This window comes from Nematocida ausubeli, assembly GCF_000738915.1.
Source record: "Nematocida ausubeli strain ERTm6 chromosome Unknown supercont2.5, whole genome shotgun sequence".
NCBI lineage: Eukaryota > Fungi > Microsporidia > Nematocida > Nematocida ausubeli.
In genome coordinates, this window is record NW_026515638.1 from 367,726 (window position 1) to 387,240 (window position 19,515).

General features: G+C 35.9%; 11 protein-coding genes across 11 annotated transcripts; 5 read left to right on the plus strand and 6 right to left on the minus strand.

Moving 5' to 3' along the window:
• Positions 1-205: 205 nt before the first annotated feature.
• NESG_02184 (uncharacterized protein) lies at positions 206-1,891 on the minus strand (the record flags this gene model as incomplete). The annotated part of the gene is made up of 1 exon (XM_053049794.1): positions 206-1,891. The coding sequence occupies one exon, from the start codon at positions 1,889-1,891 to the stop codon at positions 206-208; it is 1,686 nt and encodes a 561-aa protein (XP_052903965.1).
• A 1,111-nt stretch (positions 1,892-3,002) lies between these two features.
• Positions 3,003-4,628, minus strand: NESG_02185 (uncharacterized protein; the record flags this gene model as incomplete). Its single annotated transcript, XM_053049795.1, has 1 exon — positions 3,003-4,628. The coding sequence occupies one exon, from the start codon at positions 4,626-4,628 to the stop codon at positions 3,003-3,005; it is 1,626 nt and encodes a 541-aa protein (XP_052903966.1).
• A 459-nt stretch (positions 4,629-5,087) lies between these two features.
• Positions 5,088-5,828, plus strand: NESG_02186 (uncharacterized protein; the record flags this gene model as incomplete). The annotated part of the gene is made up of 1 exon (XM_053049796.1): positions 5,088-5,828. One exon carries the CDS (start codon positions 5,088-5,090, stop codon positions 5,826-5,828), a length of 741 nt encoding a protein of 246 aa, XP_052903967.1.
• A 354-nt stretch (positions 5,829-6,182) lies between these two features.
• NESG_02187 (uncharacterized protein) lies at positions 6,183-7,118 on the minus strand (the record flags this gene model as incomplete). The annotated part of the gene is made up of 1 exon (XM_053049797.1): positions 6,183-7,118. One exon carries the CDS (start codon positions 7,116-7,118, stop codon positions 6,183-6,185), a length of 936 nt encoding a protein of 311 aa, XP_052903968.1.
• On the minus strand, positions 7,108-9,366 carry NESG_02188 (uncharacterized protein; the record flags this gene model as incomplete). Its single annotated transcript, XM_053049798.1, has 1 exon — positions 7,108-9,366. The coding sequence occupies one exon, from the start codon at positions 9,364-9,366 to the stop codon at positions 7,108-7,110; it is 2,259 nt and encodes a 752-aa protein (XP_052903969.1).
• A 96-nt stretch (positions 9,367-9,462) lies between these two features.
• Positions 9,463-10,059, minus strand: NESG_02189 (uncharacterized protein; the record flags this gene model as incomplete). The annotated part of the gene is made up of 1 exon (XM_053049799.1): positions 9,463-10,059. The coding sequence occupies one exon, from the start codon at positions 10,057-10,059 to the stop codon at positions 9,463-9,465; it is 597 nt and encodes a 198-aa protein (XP_052903970.1).
• Positions 10,060-10,216: 157 nt separating this feature from the next.
• NESG_02190 (uncharacterized protein) lies at positions 10,217-11,983 on the plus strand (the record flags this gene model as incomplete). Its single annotated transcript, XM_053049800.1, has 1 exon — positions 10,217-11,983. One exon carries the CDS (start codon positions 10,217-10,219, stop codon positions 11,981-11,983), a length of 1,767 nt encoding a protein of 588 aa, XP_052903971.1.
• Positions 11,984-12,780: 797 nt separating this feature from the next.
• Positions 12,781-13,635, plus strand: NESG_02191 (uncharacterized protein; the record flags this gene model as incomplete). The annotated part of the gene is made up of 1 exon (XM_053049801.1): positions 12,781-13,635. The coding sequence occupies one exon, from the start codon at positions 12,781-12,783 to the stop codon at positions 13,633-13,635; it is 855 nt and encodes a 284-aa protein (XP_052903972.1).
• Positions 13,636-14,154: 519 nt separating this feature from the next.
• On the plus strand, positions 14,155-14,574 carry NESG_02192 (uncharacterized protein; the record flags this gene model as incomplete). Its single annotated transcript, XM_053049802.1, has 1 exon — positions 14,155-14,574. One exon carries the CDS (start codon positions 14,155-14,157, stop codon positions 14,572-14,574), a length of 420 nt encoding a protein of 139 aa, XP_052903973.1.
• Positions 14,575-15,095: 521 nt separating this feature from the next.
• On the plus strand, positions 15,096-16,604 carry NESG_02193 (uncharacterized protein; the record flags this gene model as incomplete). Its single annotated transcript, XM_053049803.1, has 1 exon — positions 15,096-16,604. One exon carries the CDS (start codon positions 15,096-15,098, stop codon positions 16,602-16,604), a length of 1,509 nt encoding a protein of 502 aa, XP_052903974.1.
• Positions 16,605-17,294: 690 nt separating this feature from the next.
• Positions 17,295-18,635, minus strand: NESG_02194 (uncharacterized protein; the record flags this gene model as incomplete). Its single annotated transcript, XM_053049804.1, has 1 exon — positions 17,295-18,635. The coding sequence occupies one exon, from the start codon at positions 18,633-18,635 to the stop codon at positions 17,295-17,297; it is 1,341 nt and encodes a 446-aa protein (XP_052903975.1).
• Between the last annotated feature and the right edge of the window lie 880 nt (positions 18,636-19,515).

Sequence of the window (19,515 nt, forward strand, 5' to 3'; positions counted from 1 at the left end):
AATATAGTATAGGTATAGAATGACAAGACAGAAAGAAATTACAAAGTATTAACACATGTGAATGAAAGAAAAGTGAAGTAAAAATGGCCTTTTGCATTTGGGTTTAGGCAAGGAGTATGTGAAGTTTTTAATAGAATAATGGAGAAAAGAAATAGTTTACTAGAATTTATTAATTAAAAGCAGTAGAGTTTGACTTGCATGTAAATTATGCGTTGTCAGAAGTAATCTTCTCAGATTGGGCACAAGTGGAGGGAGCCTGTTGTGTCTCTGGGGCGACCGCGTTAATTAACGTATTAGCACGTTTGCTGGTGTTTAAAGATGTTCTGTTTGCAGAATGCTTGTTTATTATCAAGCGAAGGCTTTCTATTGACTTTGTATGCTCAGTAAGATTAACATTCCTGTTGGGTTTTGAAGATGTTCTGTTTTCAGAATGCTTGTTTATTATCAAGCGAAGGTTTTCCATTGACTTTGTATACTCAGTAAGATTCAACTCTTCACAGTCAAAATATAAGCTCAGCATTCGCTGTTTAATATCCTGTATCTCTTCAGGGGTAGCTTTCTTAGTAGATCGTTCGCCTTCATTGAAAAGCTCAGATGCTTTGGATGGGATGTAAACATTAAACTCATCGGACTCTTCTGGAGAGGCTGGCCCAGCAGAGTTAAGAGATGCCATTTCTTTCTTAGAAGGTTTGGGGGCAGGATGCTCTGGCATGTCAGTAAGCTTTGATGCAGTGATTTCTAATGGATCCTTTTCACTGTTCTCGTTCTGTAAGAAGGTGTTAACTTCGTTGGTGATTCTCAGGCCGTTTTCAAAAACTGGAGTTTTAAATGAAACTTCAAGATTTGGCTGCTGATTCCTTGGAAGCTTAACGTTTTCAAGCTTTTTTATGATTTGCTTTTTTACAACGCCAATCACCCTATTGAGAACAAATACTCCGAACTTGCTTCTTAAAGACTCTGGAATTTCAGCAGTTAAAGATTCAAGTGTTGCTTGGTAGAGACTTGTGTATGCAGCTTCAAACTCAACACTCTTTGAAAGCCAGTATCTGATGTAGGTGGATGGCTCAAATGATCTTGAAATTATGTACTTAACTACTATTCCGCTTATTAAGAGGTTTCTGTGGCTCTTGGTGGTAATGTCAGTGTAAAGCTTTTCTTCAACCTTTGAAAGAGATTTTTTGCAGAGAGTGGAAGAAGTTTTCATGGTGTGGATCAGAACAAAGGGAAGGGAAAGTTCTGATGTTTTTGTGTTGGTTTGTTTAATGACATTTTCAAGGGTTGCTATAAACTCAAGTACATCTGCAAGTAAGGCTGGATTAACATTATCACTGGGAGTAGAATTCTCTTGCACTCTTCGATCCATTTCCTCAAGACACAGTTGAGTTTGCAGGACAGCTTCCTCTACCACAGACATGCGTCTTTCCTCTGTTGCAATGTTCTCTTCTGGAACAAGCAAATTTGAATCCACGTTGCTGCAGGTGGCTATTTTGTAAATCTTAGCTGATGTAGTCATTACCTTTTTAGCCCCTTTTTTTGTCTTGGAAGGAATGGTTTTGATGCCTTTGAGTAGTCCCTTGAAGAAATTAGTCTTTTTCTTGGTAGTGTCCTCAGTTTCCTCCTGTTCCTTGTCGGTCTCAGTATTCCTCACCTCCTCTCTGAGTTGTACTGCTTCCTCTGTCTTTTCCGCCTCAATTGCCTCAGCAACTTGTGGAGTCTCCAAGACTTCTTCAGTCTGAAGGTCATCCATTGCTTGCTCAACTTCAGGAACTTCAGATGTCTCTGCAGGTTTGTCTGCAGATGCATCCGTAGGCTCAGAAGGACCGCTTTGGTTGGCAACTTGGGTTGATAGACTAGCTGTAGTGTTGATATTATCTGACTCTACTTTCTCCATCATGATCCTCTGAAATCTTTTCCTTATTTATAGATATAATTGTAAACAAACCTGAAACATGGAAATTCTGAAACATCTTTTCCTGTAGAATATTGGCCTGTTTTGTTTGTTGACCAATGAAACAAGTAAAAACAAACCAACAAACATGCCACACATCTGAAATCCATGTCTTAGGGTTTACCACGTATTCTATCAATCAGAATACGAAATTCACTACAACACAGAACCATACATTGTCACAAGTTGATTTTGCTACATGAATTGTCAGCTTCATTCTAGCCTGCTAAATTTAGAAAGAAGCAGCAGAAGGGCACTTTTTTACTACTAAAAATATTCTAATGAGTGCATATTTTATGAATAATTTCATCTTCCAGGCAATAAACCCATATAATAGCTGGTTGTTGAATAGTTCTCTTCTAATGTTCTGATTGTAAGATATGTTCTTAAATATGTCCAATTTATTCTTCTTAAAATATTCTATTTAGTCTACAGTCTTTCTATAATTTATTTTTCATGAACTATTTATAGACTTATAGACAGCTTGTCAATCAGTACTGCATATTGTACCAATAAACACACTGAGACAACTGATGAAAATATGGCACAAAGTGTCAACTAGTTCGATCACTAAACTAGTATTCTGCAAAAAAAGACTGTTAAATACCAGGTTAATCTGCAGCCAAAAGTAAAATATACTTTGGACCCGGATATATCTCTATTGCTTGGCTTATGGAAAGAGTCACATACCTTTAAGAAGAGAAAAATAACAGATGAATTTATTATTTATTGCCAACTAAGAAAAATAAAAGATGAAAATTCATTTAAAATTACTACTATAGAGCCACTAGCAGAAATTATTAAGGAAAAGCCACAGTACGCCTGCAGCCATATATTAGTACATACAATGCACTGTTAATACATGGTAATGCAAGAATAAATAATTTGCATTTGTTAGACTTCATGTATGGAAGCACAGTTATATATTCTTGCAGCAGAATAGAGTTTTTTATTAATCTTTCTTCTATCTAAAGATAACAAGCTTACATTCATAGATTTATATTGTTATTATTAGTAGGCCCATAAACAGATGCTCTTTTGGTGTATTTTAAAGTTAATCTTCATTGGAATTTACGTACAAGGACTCTCTGTATTTCATTAGATTATTCCATGGGTCAGTGTATAGGCTGTCATTGAATATATTTGAATCTTTAAAATTTCCATCATAAAACTTCTTCAATGATGTCACGATATTCGAGATATGGTCTTTTGTTTTCTTCAGGACATGCATACTAATTGCCACCTCATTAACGAATTCTTTATCCTCAGATCTTTGCATATCAATATTCAGTGTGCCTTTTGCTTTGTCTTCAAAATCCAGATTGTGCAAAACAGAATTGAAAAGTGATTCAAGACTCTCTACATTATCCTTCAATGTCATAGACATGTGCTTGAACACTTCTAAGAGCTGCGTAATTGAATTGAAAAGATTTTCTTGTATGAAATTCACAGACTTCATATCGAAGTAGTAAGGATTAAACCTAAGTAAGCTGTCACTGGCTGCATTAATTGATAATTCCATAGAACTAATTACATCACAAATTTTAACATCATCTTCATTCTCGCTTATATGAAGAATATTTACCACATCCTCTAATAACGGAAATAACATTCTTATCTGCCATGCTGTATTAATACCAGATGCTTTAAAGTATATACCATTGCTTATGTCTTTTGAGAATATGTCTGCATTAATAATTACATAATGCAATATAAGCATATTTAAGTTACATTCTGAAGATTCAAACACATTAAATCCATGTCTCTTGGATATTTCATATGCCTTTGAAAGTCCTTCTATATAATCAATAACCAGCTCATCAACACTGTCTACAGCATCTGGCGAATAAACCTCTTGGTTCTGTGTATTTTCTATTACTAAAATAAATTGTTCTGCAAGAAACCCATAGAATGTTCGCATCATTACGCCATAATCCTGGATGAAATTCTTTGCATCTTGCACCGCAATTACATTACTGTTTAGTTTATCCATATTAGTATGCAGTATCTCCAGCTTAGACTCAAATTTACTAAATGCTCTTCTTGTTTCATCTGTTTTCTCAAGAATACTATCCATATCTAGTTGATATATGCAGTCATCTGGGTTTTTTCCGCATTCTTCTTTTATTTCTTCATGGGCAGGCGCAGAGACTAGAAGATTATTCACAGACATATATGTAAATAACTCCTGCCCACTTACAAGTGGATATGCTTGGGCTTTTTTAGTTCTAACAGAAGATTCTTTATAGCTCGTGCTGGCTGCTGAATTTATATCCTTTTTATCCATGATAATTGAAAGCAACTCATTGCACTCTGCATATTCCTCTTTGCCCATGACACTCGCAAGGACTTCATCATAGTCAAGATACAAGTCACCCAGATACAAAGTCACATTTCTTAGTCCGTCTGCATATGCCTTTGGATACTCACTTATTTGCATTCTTACATTCTTGTTGGGGTCAATACGTAGGGGATTTTGGAAAGTATCAGAATTTCTTGAATCTCTAGTCTGCTCCATTTTAGGCAGAGAGTCAATGCTGCTTGCTGTGTAGGGGGTCTCAGTTGTCATAAGGGGCAAGGAGACAATAGAATTTGCTTGTTGAGTTACCTCTAATGCGGCAGTAGCATGCTTAATTATATTTAAAACCTGCAGAAAAAAGCAGATACCAAAACCTCTCATATCTTTTCCATCTTAATCTCTATTTATACTTTCAATAATCTTAATTATAATCAGTTTGATTCACTAAGGCATATTTCTAATCAAAATGACTGTTAAGTAATAAAATTAAAAGCATATTACTACATACTTTTACATATACCCCGAATTTAGTTATGAATATACATAATCTGTCCAAATTTCATTCATTTCTGTTCTCTCTTCTGCATAGTAGAATGATTTTCTTCTGAATTGTGTCTAAATATATAGAATTTTCTAAAAAGAGGTTAAATAATTACTTTCTTATATAATTACTTCTACTTCTTAAAAGAATAAACCAGCCAGAGTATAAGTAGTCAGAAGAATTATCAGAATAGATCCAGAGTGAAATAATTTGAAATTATCTAGAGATTTCTCTCCTATAAATCTGTGGATTTGGTGAAAATTAAAATAAATCTAAGCTTTTAAAGATTTAATTTTTAAATGAAGCGTTTGATACAGAGAAAGTCAATGAATACGAATATCCCCATGAAAGATAAAAACAGCAAAGAGACTGTAAATATATACGATAAAAAAGGCCAGGCAGTTCCTGGGTTTATATATAAAAAGAGTGAAACAACATTGCAAGATGGAAACATATATAGACACAGAAAGTGCCTAAGCTCTTTAGATATAATTAGTTACATAATAGCAGTTGGTGGAATCTCAGTACTATATATTCTATCTGGTATTTTATGTATTTTTATAGTAAATATTACATTCTTGGTAAAATTACAGCATATGTCCATTAAAGAAGACGCAGCTCCCATGCACATATTCATTTCTATTATGAGAACTCTTACGTACATTATTACGATTTTTGTACTTTTATTCTTTAAAAAGAGACAGTTTAGGTCTTTCCAAGATATGTTTATAGAGAAGAATAGTACATTAATTACAGCTATAATATGCATTGTTGCATTAATAGTGAGATATTTCCTGACAGTAAGACAAACTCTTCTATTAAATATGTACATTCCACAATTTGGTGGCTTCTATATAATTTCTACTATATGCACGGTTTTAACCATGTGGCTATGCATTAAATCAAAATACAAAAGAACATACATATACATATCACTGTTAAACTGTGTGGTGCACATGAATATGGCAATAGTTATTAACAAAATAATATATACTTCAATTTTCATGCTTGACAATACACAAACTATCGAGCACTCTTGAATATATGGGAAATAATTCAGTTATTCCATACTTATTTAGTACAACGTACACTAGATAATATACGAAGTTAGTTTATGGTTGAATAAACTAGAATGAAAATTATTTAAAATTTCACATATAAATACGATTGCATGGCAGCATATAATTTATTTTTAAAGAGCCTTTAATACATTCACTGCAAAGAATATAAACAGAATATTTTATGCTTTATTTTCTACTGTATTACAGGGAATATCTTGTCAAATTAGTAACAGACAAGGAAAACGTATAAATTGTATAATTCATGCAGTAAATTACTGTATTCTACATCTGTTCATATGTAGATTATTTATAATTTCCATTAAACTCACTTATCTACAGGCTGCCAGACAAGGAAACCTCCACTAAGTGATGGGTTCCCTCTATTTCACAGAGACTGTCAAGGCCTTCTGATAGGACAAGAGTCAAGGAAAGTGGAGTATTATTTTCATCTCTTTTCATGGCACCTGTGATAATGCACTTCTTTGTGGAGAGTATTGTGCGCACTTTTGTCTTATGTTTTACATCCCACAAGTGAACTTCTCCATCTGCTCCTCCAGTAATAACTTGGGTGGCACTTGCAGGCTGCAAGAGAGTAACAGGATAGTATATTTCTTTGGCCTCCTTCACTTGCTTATGGGCTTTGAATACAAATCCAGTTCCTGGTCTATTCGCATAATCCACACAGACTTTCCCAATTGGTGTAGAATATGCAATGATATTCTGTCTGGTATTTGGCAGAAATATTGCATGGTCAATTTCTGTGTCAGAAAGCAGGGATTTCATGGGAAAACCAGAGTCAGAGTCAATATTATATATAAGTAGGGTGCTGCTTTCCAGAATACACAGTATTTTACCATTCTCCGCATAACTGCTTGTGATTTTCTCGTCTATCTGGACTTTTTTCATAACAGTGTTATTTTTTGTGTTGTAAACCACTATCTCACCATGAACATATACACCAATTATCATATCCTCAGAGTGCATGTGTATGCCTATCACAGCCTGCATGTTAATATCTGTGTGTTTTATGCTCTTGCTTGCTTTAATAATGCACGCTACTCTTTCATTTTTTACTTCCCATATATCCCCTTTAACTGTTCCTATGTACGCCGTGTTTAAGCTATTTTCTAATATAGCAGTGGCTGGGGACTTAAGAGAAATGGAATTCGCAGTGCCATTGCTAATTATTCTGACACTTCCATCCCACAGTCCATATATAAGATCCCTTCGATTATGTATACAGGATATGCTGCTGTACTCATTGCTCATTTACGCAGGAAGTAAATATTTTCTGTATTTTAATTATGGTTTGCTTTGATATTATTTGGCCATTACGTCCTCTCTTGTCTCTATCTATATTATACTTAAGAGCAGATGCAAGTGCATATTTGTTTTGTTTGTGCAGCCTTATGATTATTTTCTGGCTTGCATCAATATTTCTTTCCAGAAGTATCATTAGAAGAAATACTAAATCAAGAGTACTTTTCACTGTGAGTGAGTGTGAAGAAATATGCAGCAAAAATACTCCTAGGGCTTCTGTTTCACTGCAATTAACAAGAATATTATTACGGATGTAGTACTGAAGTATCTCTGGCACAAGATTATTTTGCAATCTCTTTATCAGGAAATTATCTGTTATTTTCACCATGGCAGTGAGAAGTTTCATAAACTCAATTCTGGCTAAATGGCAAAATCCATCTGCATCAAGAATATTAAATATCTCTGCAGATACAGTCATTGTATTATTGTTCTTGTTGTCATCTGCACTAGTAGCTGGTGTTGCAGATTTTAGTTCTCTCATAGGAAGATTTTCTAGTTCTTTCTGTGCCGACAACTGGGCAAAACATAATGTATCATGGGAAGAGACAGCAGACTTCTTCAACCCATACATGCACTCAGAGACACCTGCATCAAGTCCATTATAGGCATAGATTATTTCTGCAAGAACTAGATATATTCCTTTCACTAACTGAATATTTTCAGTTGTACTAATATACATAATAGACTGCATTATCTTCTGTAAGTCCTTCTTCTTAATGTAGACTGACCGAATGATTCTGGCTAGTATCTGGGGTATGAATGCTATCTCACGCTGCTGATTTTTATTGCACAACAAAAAGCCATTTCTATTCTTGTACTCCATCTCTTTAAGGATCTCTGACAGTCTGATGGTGAGACCAACAATTCTACTGTGATATCCGCACTCTATTATCAGATTTATAAGATTCAAGGAGAGAGTAAATGGTGTTTGCTTGTGCAGTATTTTGCTCAAATAGTAGTCGTATCTTACCTGCAATTCTTCTTCAATATTAATTATCTGGCTGACACCATGTGATTTAATATATTCTCTGTCGCCTGTTACTTCAAGAGTCTTTAGCAGAAGATTTCTGGAGAAAGTGCTGCCAGGTGCAGCTTTTACATCAGCACACACTTCGCACATAAGAAGCACTTCTATGCTGTCCATGCTAGTAATGCAACTTGCAAATTTATCCCCAGATCTGTCATACAGAATTATTTTTGGCGCCTGCTTTTCTGCTCTATGCAAGTTCGTATCTGTTACGTCCATTGAAGACACTGCAGCTGATTTATCTGTGGCCTCAGATGGTGTTCTTCCTATGAATAGAATGCGCATTTCTCTCAACCATGCAACTACCACTTCTTTGTGTCTTCTTAAAGTGTCTTCAGGCATAGAATGGGGTATGACAATTCTTCCATTTACATCACTTGCAAGTAGCTTTATCTGTTTACTTTCTGCATATACAGGAGTACCGCTTGACTCTGCTACTTCTGAAACCATCTTCTTTTGAATAGTCCTTGTGTGTCCTTCCAGTCTCTGGCTGCTGTTTATTTCTGCATCTCTTCTATTCTTAGACTCTTTGCTTAGGATGTAAGAGACACACATTCCTGCCAGATTCTCTACCAAGAGTGGATCATATTCAGCTATTCCATCGAGTAGATCTCTCTTCTTCTGAATAGTCTCTATAATACCGCGTGTTTCAACTTCTTTCAGTAAAATCTGCATAACGGTCTTTCTGTCTAGAATGGCGTATAACGAGTGATAACGATTTTCAAGCACAATTTCTGCAAAGTGCCCTGCACCCACAAAACTTCCCTTACAGGCACATGCCTTCACTAGATCAATCAAAGGGATATCTTTATGATTAACTGTCTTTAAGAACATAGTCAGTCTCTCTTCCAATCCAGACACTTCCTCCAATTTCTGCAGTCTACCAAGTGAGAAGCACATTAGCCATACGACTTCCACGTGCATCTCTTTCATCTTTCGGTTCATAAGAATCTTCACATACCCAGAGAACAGTCCGGGTATGTACTCCTTCCGGAAGAATTTCTCAACTGCAACTCTGTGCGTATGCAAGGCACTCAAGTCAATTGCTTCTTTGAGACTTTCAAAAAGAATATATGCAGAGACCTTTTGTGGGCCTTGGTCAGCCGCATGCCCCCGTATGAGACCCAAAAGGTCCATCTGTCCTTTCATATACGCGACAATGCTTTCCATGAAAAACAAAGCAAAAATTCTTAAATATTTTATTAGAATATCAGATAGAAAACAAAATACCAGCGACCAGCCATTCTCTCTTCACAGCTACAGTCTCTATTTACTACCTGTTTCCTGACCCTCTAATAAATTATCAGCTAGCCACATAAATCCTTCAGTAATTGTGTTTATGTGTGTGATCTGTGCACAGCACGTGACAATCCTCCATGGCCTTCCAGCAAAAAGTACTTTTGGATTCAGTTTATCGTACAGATTCTTATTCACTTCATCTATTTCAGACTCTGGTATCTTATCTATTTTATTTGCAATTACTAGAACTGGGTACTTGCTGGGTTTCCCTCCATTAGACAACATCCTCTCCAGCTCAGACACAGCAGAGTCCCATCTTGCAGAATCCTGTATATCAATCACATACACCATGCCTGAGAGACCATCCGTATAAAACTCCCAAAGTAATCTAATTTTATGCTGGCCCCCAATGTCCCAGACAGTAATATTCACACTTCCTATTTTAATTGTCTCAACATTAAATCCGACTGTTGGGACAGTGGTTGGATCAGATCCTTCAACCATTTTTAAATGCAATAAATACAGAATGGTTGTTTTTCCTGCATTATCCAATCCTAGCATAAGAACTTTTTTCGGGCTCTTCTTCACAAAGGCACTGAGAAAATTACTTACCACGCTGCCCATTTAAGAATAACAAAAAATAAATTATTAAATAATTGTAATTTCCTCTTTCTGGGAAATAAATAAATACAGAATAAATAAACTTCTAATTGGACGAATTCAAAACCAAGCCATAGAGTGTTTTACAATGATAATTTAACTAGAAAATCGATAAAAGAACATGAAAGTTCAGTGTATTGTACTCGTAGGTATAGCAGCAACAAGTGTTATTTGTATGGGTGAGATGCAATTTTGTGGATTATTATCGGAAGTGAATGCCCTGCAGAATACATTATGCAGAGTATACAGGAATCAAATGATAGCCAGACAGCCATGGCTCATGGGGAAGAATATACCTCCTCTCCAAAGTCTCCAGCAGAATGTGCTAAGACAAGCATACACATACCCAATGCGGACTGGAATAGGACTAAAAGCAGGAATTAAGCTTAGTGGATATACTCCAAATGCAATGATAAGTGGGAGTTTATGTGGAGATAAAACCCTACTTCTGTGCATACCCAGTCAGCATGAAGACAATCACCATGATATCACCAGCCAAACTGGCCCTGCAGAGGTGCATGAAGTGCATGGGATTGCACCTGCCACTAATGATATACCAAAAGCAAAAGATGAAGGACATCAGGACAGGTCAAATTTAGTAATTACAATAGGAAGCACTGACAAGAATGGAAACTCAGCTAATGATGTTATATCCAGGATAGTAATAAGAAACACAGGGAATGGAGCAGAAGCCACATTAGACCCAAAGAATAGCAAAAATATGGAAAATGCAGGACCAAAAGACAACCAAAACAGTCCATTCTCTCCTTCTTATGTGCCCAGTGTTCCACTCATTAATGCACCCACCGCATCTGACTCTAATCTAAAGGACAACTCAAGAGATTATCCAAGAGATTATCCCAAAGATAAAGACAGAAATTATCCAAATGACTATCCTAGAAACAATGACTACCCTAGAGACAGAGAATATCCAAATGACTTGGAGCGAGTTCAGACGGAGAAATATTCACATAAGAGCAGTATAAAGAGCACCACTAAAGGCACTTATACTCAAAAGGATTCATCAGAACCAAGTGAATATTCCAAGTATAAAACAGAAGACCGCATAAAAAGCTCAAAAGAAACTCGGGAGAAGATTCGGGAAGATGTGAAAAGAACTTCAGAGTCAAATTACTCTCGTGATAAAAGACGTGATGATCAATCAGACTACCAAAATGACTCACAAAAATACAAGAATTCATCTTCTTGGGACCGTGACTTAAGAGATGATGATCAAAATGACTCGCATATGAAGAAGTACAAAGACAAGCCTACCAAGGACTACAACCCAGATGGTGATGACTACCAGGACTGGAGTGTAACCAGCAAAGAGAAAAAGAGTTTTAAAAGGGAACTAAAATTACAAAAGAAAATAATAAGAAAAGAAATTGAAGAGCAGTACAAGGAAAAACAAAAAAAGATTGAAAAAGAGCTAAAAAAGTTGAAGAGTCAGAAAAAAGAAGACGAAAAACTGTTGAAGAAGCTAAAAAATAGTGAAAAGTCAAAATATCCAAAATCTTCAGATGACAGTAGTTGGAACGAAGATACTCCATGTGGGAAAAATAAGTGTGGCGGTGATAATACACCAAAAAGGTATTTGAGTGAATACGATATGCCTGTAAACCACAATAGCACAAATAACAAAGAAACTCTTGCTCGAATAGAAAGAGCCTTGCGTGATCTGGAAAGGAAGACAGCACCACCACAGATAAGCCCCAGTTATATTGAAGAAGACCCGGATATAGGACCAGATCCCAGAATAGTATACAGTAATGCACCAGAGCCAATGAATTATATAGAAAGAAAACATTATATATTCCATGACCCAGCACCAATACCAAAGAAAGCAAAGCCTGTGGTATACATCAGGGCTAGCAGCATACTATAATAATAACTTCTTGGCTTAATAAAAATCATACTCCAAGGTTTTTTGTTTCTTTCAATTAACAACCACCTTAATAGCAGGAATACTGCTATAATGTACTCTATAATACTGCATGTTTTAGATGGAATTTGCAGTACATTTTATTTAGAGTATGTATAAACTGTGAAATTGCAGTGCTTATGTATTCAGACAGATTCTCTTGCATTTTCCAGAGGCAGCAGATTGCAGCTTCTTGAAAGAGTTTTGCACAGAAGAGGCTTCTAAAGTAAAATATTATAGTAGAATGGGCTTAATAGGCTTAATGGGCTTAATTAAGAAGGCACTAAATATCTATAACAAAACGTAGTTTACAAAAAGAAAAAGGAAAGCAAGAAGGACTGCAGCTAAAAAGACCATGTGAGACATAAAAATATTGCATCTCTATTGCATTTCTATTGGAGTTCTATTTTTGGATTTCATGCTTTCTATTTGCACAGTGTTGATGATTTATGAAATTACAGGTAAACCCTTATAAGTAGTCTAGTAGTACTATTGAAGATTTATGTGTTCAGCTGGGCAATTGTAGCAGTAATTCGGATTATTTATATAGAAGACTAAAAATATTTCTATTAGTGCCTGAGAGAGTACTAGTTAAGACAATTCTAGCATATTCTAGGGAATTTATGAAACATCTGTGGAGTGCACTGTATTTTGCAGAAATCCCATGGAACTGTCTAATATATGAGGATTCGATCAATTGATTGTTAGGTTGCATTATTATCTATAATACACAAAAAACTTTAATCAGCATCGAATTTTCTATGGCTGAAAGAGATTCACAGAAAAAAACAGACTTTGACAAGAATAATCCCTTTCCTCATATATACAATACATTCACAGACTGTGAAATTGCAGCAATCCATATGGCTATTACATGCATGAGCTGTCTGTCTTTAGAAAGAGAGCAGGGATTAGTCCAGAGAGAGCCAGAAAGCCTTTCAGTTTGCGTAAATGACTGGTCTCTGATATCAGTAAATATAAAGCTGCAAATACTACTTTCCCAGCTAGCCATCCATGAGGACCTTCAGGCAAGACAGAATTTTCAGGATCTTAAAGGAGATGCAACTGGGAAAAATATGTGCTTAAAGGCAAAACCTCAAAAGAACCTTGATAAAAGCATGGGGAAAATGCTGCATAATGTAAACAAGAAGCACACACATAGAATGAAGAGACCCCCTGCTGTTAGTGCCCCTTTGAGTGATCTCAGAAGTGCTTCATACACTTCAGAATATATTAGTTTTGAGAGAAATTCAAATAACATGGTCTCAGCATATGCAGAAATAGATTCACATGTTAGAGACCAGGCGTGTTCTTTCAGTCCTACATTTTTATCCCTTGTCCTAAGTGCCTATCAAGATTTAAATACAACCCTCACTAGTTTAAACCCTGAGTGCATAGAGCTTGACAGAATAGGCATATTATTTCCTAGACTTCGCAAAGAAAGAAGAAATTACACGTGTCTATTTTGCAAGAAATGCAAAAGATTAGGCCACCGTGAAAGAGAGTGCCATACACCGAATAACTCTGAGGATCCGCCAGATGAAGTTAGTCCTAGGTATAACCCGAATACCCGCAGGAATTTCAGAAGAAACCCATATTCCAGAAAGAGAAAATAAAATCTCTCATAAAGAAATATTTAAATCCAGCCTGCTTATACTAAAGTGAATAAATATGAAGCGAAAGCTTCCTTTTTAAATTATGGCAGAAACAGATTAATGTGAGAGAGTAAATAACCTGCAATATTTATGAGAATATCAGGCTGCAGTTAAACAGATAGGAAGGCACTTATGTTCCTTCTGAAGTCTACAGATTATTTTCATTTCATGCAATGCTTAAATAGTTAGTTATAGGGAATTTATGAAGTTAGTTTTGATATTTTCAGTAGATATAACCCGAAGTGAAAGTGTATCTTACGGTATTATGCTACTATTACTGCACCTGTTATTTTCTTTTTTGATCGATATCCATCTGACTGGTCTGTTCTGGTATTGACAAAATGCCATTTAAAATGCAGCTATTGCTAGGTGCAATTTAAGCGCAGTGGGCACTCGCAGAAATATCTTGGATGCATGCCTATTTGCAGGCATACACGGGAGACCAAGCATTTAGTAATAAATTCGCGTAATTTTAATTTTATGTTTCGAGATATTTACAGAAACTCACTCAAGATAGATGCACAGGATGTTCACTTGAGCAGCGATAGAAACAGCAGAGTCTTCCCATACGACATAGATGTAGACAGAATTCTCCCAGAATCGTACAAAACTGCAATTCGAGGCACAAAAGAAGAGAAAATTGACAAGTTTTCAGAAGGCACTCTATTCTATGTATTCTTCAACCACTGCGGGAAAAGAGTCCAAAAAGATGCGTATACTAGGTTAATTAAACTAGGCTGGTTGTACAGTAAAGAGATGAAGACATTCTTGCAGATCATTAAAAGAAGTGGAGAGACCGGTCTTATTCTGTATTTTGACTATTGCACCTGGAAAAAGGTGACAAAAGAGGTTGTACTTGATGCAGCCTTTATGAGCACGCTTGAAGACAAAGATATTTGAATAACCAGAATATACAATGGTATGCAAACATATTCAACAGGTCCTTCCTTCATAATACTGTGCACAAGATAATACACTTCACTATTTATATTTGACTTTATAGTCTGCTCTTTCTCTATTGCCTTCTACCCAAGAACTTCTATAAGAATGCCTACACTGGGCTTACTGCGGATATACTATTTCTATGTGGTTGAATGTATATTGTACATTATATAGGCAGTGTTCTAAGTGCCAGCTGTGAAACTCGTATATAATTGGGTATTGTGAGTGTTTTGACGTCTGCAACATCTTCAGTAATTTATTTCAGTTGTAAGAATAGAAGTGTGCAGCAGATTTTCATGCTTAATACTTAAGTCGCATGCTTTAAATTTCATAAATCACCTTTAAATAAAGTCATTTATTTATTGATTCTAGTGTATACTTTCCTTGTTTTCTATTGATTTCCATTAATTTTCTATTCTCAGCAAACTATTTCTTCTTGCATTCTACTGAAGTATTTCGTGCAAATTTATTTTCTTTGTATGAAGATATTTGAAGAGGTTTTGCCCACAGGAATTCCAAAGGATTATTTGGCAAGTGCAACATTCTCTACAGGAGTGTACTTTATAACATATAATAGTGTCTATAAGTATAATACAACAAGAAGTATAGAAACCTACCCATTTTCAGAGATGCCTCTATCCTTCAGCAGCGTAGTAGCGACAGCGCATGGGGAGTATCTGATATTTACGGAGAAAAATACTCAAACCATATATAACCCACTGATGAACTACAAAAGCACAGTCACTCTGCCTAATGCACCAGGAACTATTTTGGTAGATAATTACAGCATTGTGAATCTATTTTATAATGAAATATACATCTACTGCATAAAAGATATGCAGATCCGAAGATATATGATTGAGCAGAACAAGCTAATTAGTAAGTATAGAATAAGAAAGCTGTACAGACAGGAGGATCGAGTTCTTTTGACGGAGGAGAAAATACTTGAAATTAACCTGAAAATAAAGGATAGGCAATATCAGGGACTAGGCACACTGTCAGCAGATGACAAAAAAACAGTTATGATCAGGAAGCCTGTGATTATTGAGCCAGAGCCTGTGGTGTTTTGTGCTGAGCCAATCAGCGAGATTGTATGCACAACCTGGGGAGGCATTCTTAAGTACACGACAGGCATGGAAGTGTACAGCATGAATGGAGAGAATTATAGTCTAGCATACATCTACAAGACAGAAGGCACATTCATAAATGGAAAGGAACAAATGGAAGTGCAAAGAAGAGTATTTGTCAGGGAAAAAGAAAAACAGACAGAAAATGGCCTGGAGTGCGGAATACTGGAGATTGGGAAGACAGGCCCAATTCAAATATTTAGCATAAAAAAAACAGAGAAAATATACGTTATAAATGACACAACTTTTTTAGTTGAAGGAGAGACAGATAGAATTGTGAGATATAGAACAGAGCAGAATGCATACCAGGCAGCCCCAATAGAGCTGAGCAAGGAGAGGGATATCCAGAAAAAGGAAAACAATTTAATTGAAACAAGCATTGAGTACCTTAGAAAATACAAGAGCATCAAGTACGTTCTGGAGGGTGCTACAGAAGAGGAGAATGCGCTGTACATTAAGAAAATACTAAACTCATTCAAGGAAGATGTGACTATGCGTGTGATGTCCTTGGGAATCATGCTAGAGAACAGAATACGTTATGTCAAAGATGTGAGCAATAAGATAAAAATAATTGAAAAAACAACGAAAGAGAAAATCAAAGAGGTTACAGCAAAAAACGAGAAGATAATCAGCCGGATGGGGCAGATTATAGATGAAATCAAGCACATATACGAGAGAGACTTACAGAAGAAAGAAGAGCCATCTGAGCACATACAAGCACTGAAGAGTCAAATACAAGAGCTAAAGAAGAAAGTGCAGGAGCCAAAGACAACCAGAGACTTTACAAAGCTAAAGGGAGAGTACTACTTACTTAAGGAGCAGAACAGATATTTAATGAAGAGATTGGATCTGCTAGGCTAGAATCAGTGCTATTTGTTGGCCTTTTTCCCCAGAAGAATCCAAGAAGTTAAAATACCAGGCAGAAATAAATATATATTTACCCACTTAGTACTAGGTAATTTACAGTGTGCCTTCTATTGCAAATTGCTATAGAATATTACTGCTATAATATATTTGTGGTTATATCTTCAGGCCAGAAGATATTCATTTATCTACTATTATGAAGAATATAATAAAAAGTGCTATCTTTTTGATTTTGTTGTCAATCTCTCTACTACTACTAGTAATTTTAAATAAATTTCATTTTTAAATTTCTTGTCGACAACAATTTATAACTTCCAAATGCTTGTGTGTATAAGAATCAGTAAATATTATGGGCTTAGACTACAAAGACTAAATCTTCATGAACACTAAAGCATAAAAATCGCATAAAATCTATAAAACTATGCAAATTATGGCATCTCTCTTAAACATACCGGATAAATAGCAGTTACCTTCGTATAGTATTGATATACTCTGGTTATATCGGGTTTAAATGGTTTCTGACCTTTTGAGCTGCTGTCTCTTACAGCCACTTAATTCATAGACTTTTCTTGATACAAACAGAAATAGAGAAATATGCGAAAAATAGAAGATTTCTATAAATTAGATGCAAAGTGCACATCTGCATGGCATCTATAAGATGAATATCCCAGTGCTTGATTTATTTCATTAGTTGTAGGAAGGGCCCATATCCGGGGTGGTTAGATATACTGTTGTGGCAGCGAGTGTGCCTAGTCCTAATATCCCAAATGCTTTTAAAAAGGTGTTCTTAATTGTGTTTTTAACTGAAGGGAATGCAAATACTTTTGCTATTCTCTTAAACTCACTTACTCTCTCTGTAATATATGCTTTCTGTGATTCAGAAGTATTTGGCTGGGCTAGGAAGACCTTTTGATAATAGTCAATCTTGCTTTCATTGTACTCTATCTTTGATAGGTGCGTAATTGGTCTGTTTTTCTCTTTTTCTTCAATTTCTCCTGCCAGGTATGAACGATCAAAGTACTCATCGTCATCTTCTTCAGTTATTTTGCGTATTGTTTCATTAATCTCAACTATTTTAGGCATATTAACGTATACTTGGCATATAATAGCCTTGTCTTCATCTGTTAGGTCAGCCACTCTATCAGCAGCTTTGCCGTCAGCATAAAATGGATGCACCTGCTTGTTTCTTAGAATTAAATCCATTCCGTAATCCAGAGTGTACACTCCATCCTCTCTTTTTTTAAACAAGTCAATCCCAGTGTACTCAATACCCTCTGCTTGCACCTTGCTTAAAAAGGCTTTTAAGTTTCTTCTTAGTGCTATGTTTAATATGAGATTCAAGCACGACCTTTCATTCATTATTTTGGATATGTGCTCAAGATATCTCTGCATATCAAGCTCACTTATTTCCTTTAGTGACTTATACCATTTTTCAATCCTGTTCTCAACGACTTTCATCAGCTTAATATCCTCTATTGCCTTGATCATGCTAGTCAAGTCTGTAATCAATAGCTCATTAAGATTATCTTCTTCCAGTCTATATATGGAAGCAGTGTTATATAACAGTCTGTCTTCACCAAGCCACTCACTTATAATGGTTTCCTCCAATACAAGCCTGGATATTTTTGATAGCAACTCTGCAGTCTTTGGCTGTAGTTTTTTACTTACTGTTATCTCAGTGTTTTGGGATACTAAGCCCTGTAGTATATTCATTCCCGTGTGTATCTCAAAATCAGAAGAGTTTTTTATGCATTCTTCAATTTCTTTTATGTCACTCTGCATGCCCTCTTTATTAAACTTAAGATGAACAATATCCCTGCTACTGTGAAGAATAGCCTTAGATGTATTTTTCTCCTGGACTGGAGTATTTTTGCTCTCTTCATGCAATATTTTATTATTCTCAACTGTATATGTGCTATGACTTCCTTTGATCATTTTATTCTGAAATAAATTGGTTAGGGATAAAATATTTTTTACTAAATTCTGGCTGCACCTGACTAAGACATGAAGAATATTTAGAATGCGCATGAATAAATTTCCTGGCACCAAAATTAAGCTCTGAGGCAGTCTTAAAGTTCTGGCTGTGGCTCGGCGTATTTCTTTGTTCAGTCTTATTGTTCTTCTTCTGTAAAAGAGAATCTGTGTTTATTCTTGAGTCCTTTCATAAGGCTGAGATAATCTCTCTCGCAAAATACTTTTACTGTGGAGCCTCTTGCAATGGTAAGAAAGTTCTGGAGAAATCGCAATTTACTACATAAATATATTATGTGAAGAGGCAGTTTCAATTGTTAATGTTTGTTATGCAGTAGAAAACATCTCAGCACTAAGAGTATGTATGGTATTGTCTTATAATGGGTAGGTATAAGATGAATGCTAGAATATTCGAAATGTTTTTTGTTGTATATTCTATTCGTAAATAAAAGTCTCTGCTTAAACCATTATTTCTTTGTCCTATAGTTATTTTAATCCAACTACTAGAATTCTTCTCAGCCCAATGCACACTTATTAGCAACTAGTAAAGTGCATGCAAGTGCTATACACCTATGTAACCGCATAGCTATTCGCAAACAGTGCTTGCTTGGCCATTGCTTACCAAAAGAAACATTTTATTCCCACTACTACTCCAAGGAAAATTAGCAGCACAGTAAAAGAGTTTAAGATAAAAAGCCATTCGAGGCTTGCGGACAAGGAATATTAGTTGAGCACACAAAGGGCGGGCACAGTACAGCAAGACAGCAGGCAGATCGGGAGCGGGTGTTTATTAATAATAGCGTGTACCGGCCATGTACGGGCGCCATGTACTGCCTGCACACAGCACATCTTCGCTCGCTGCATACACATGTAGTGGTTAGCTGCTGCATATGCAGGGAGAGCGGCGTCTTGCGACTGGCCTGAGAACCCAGCGGCC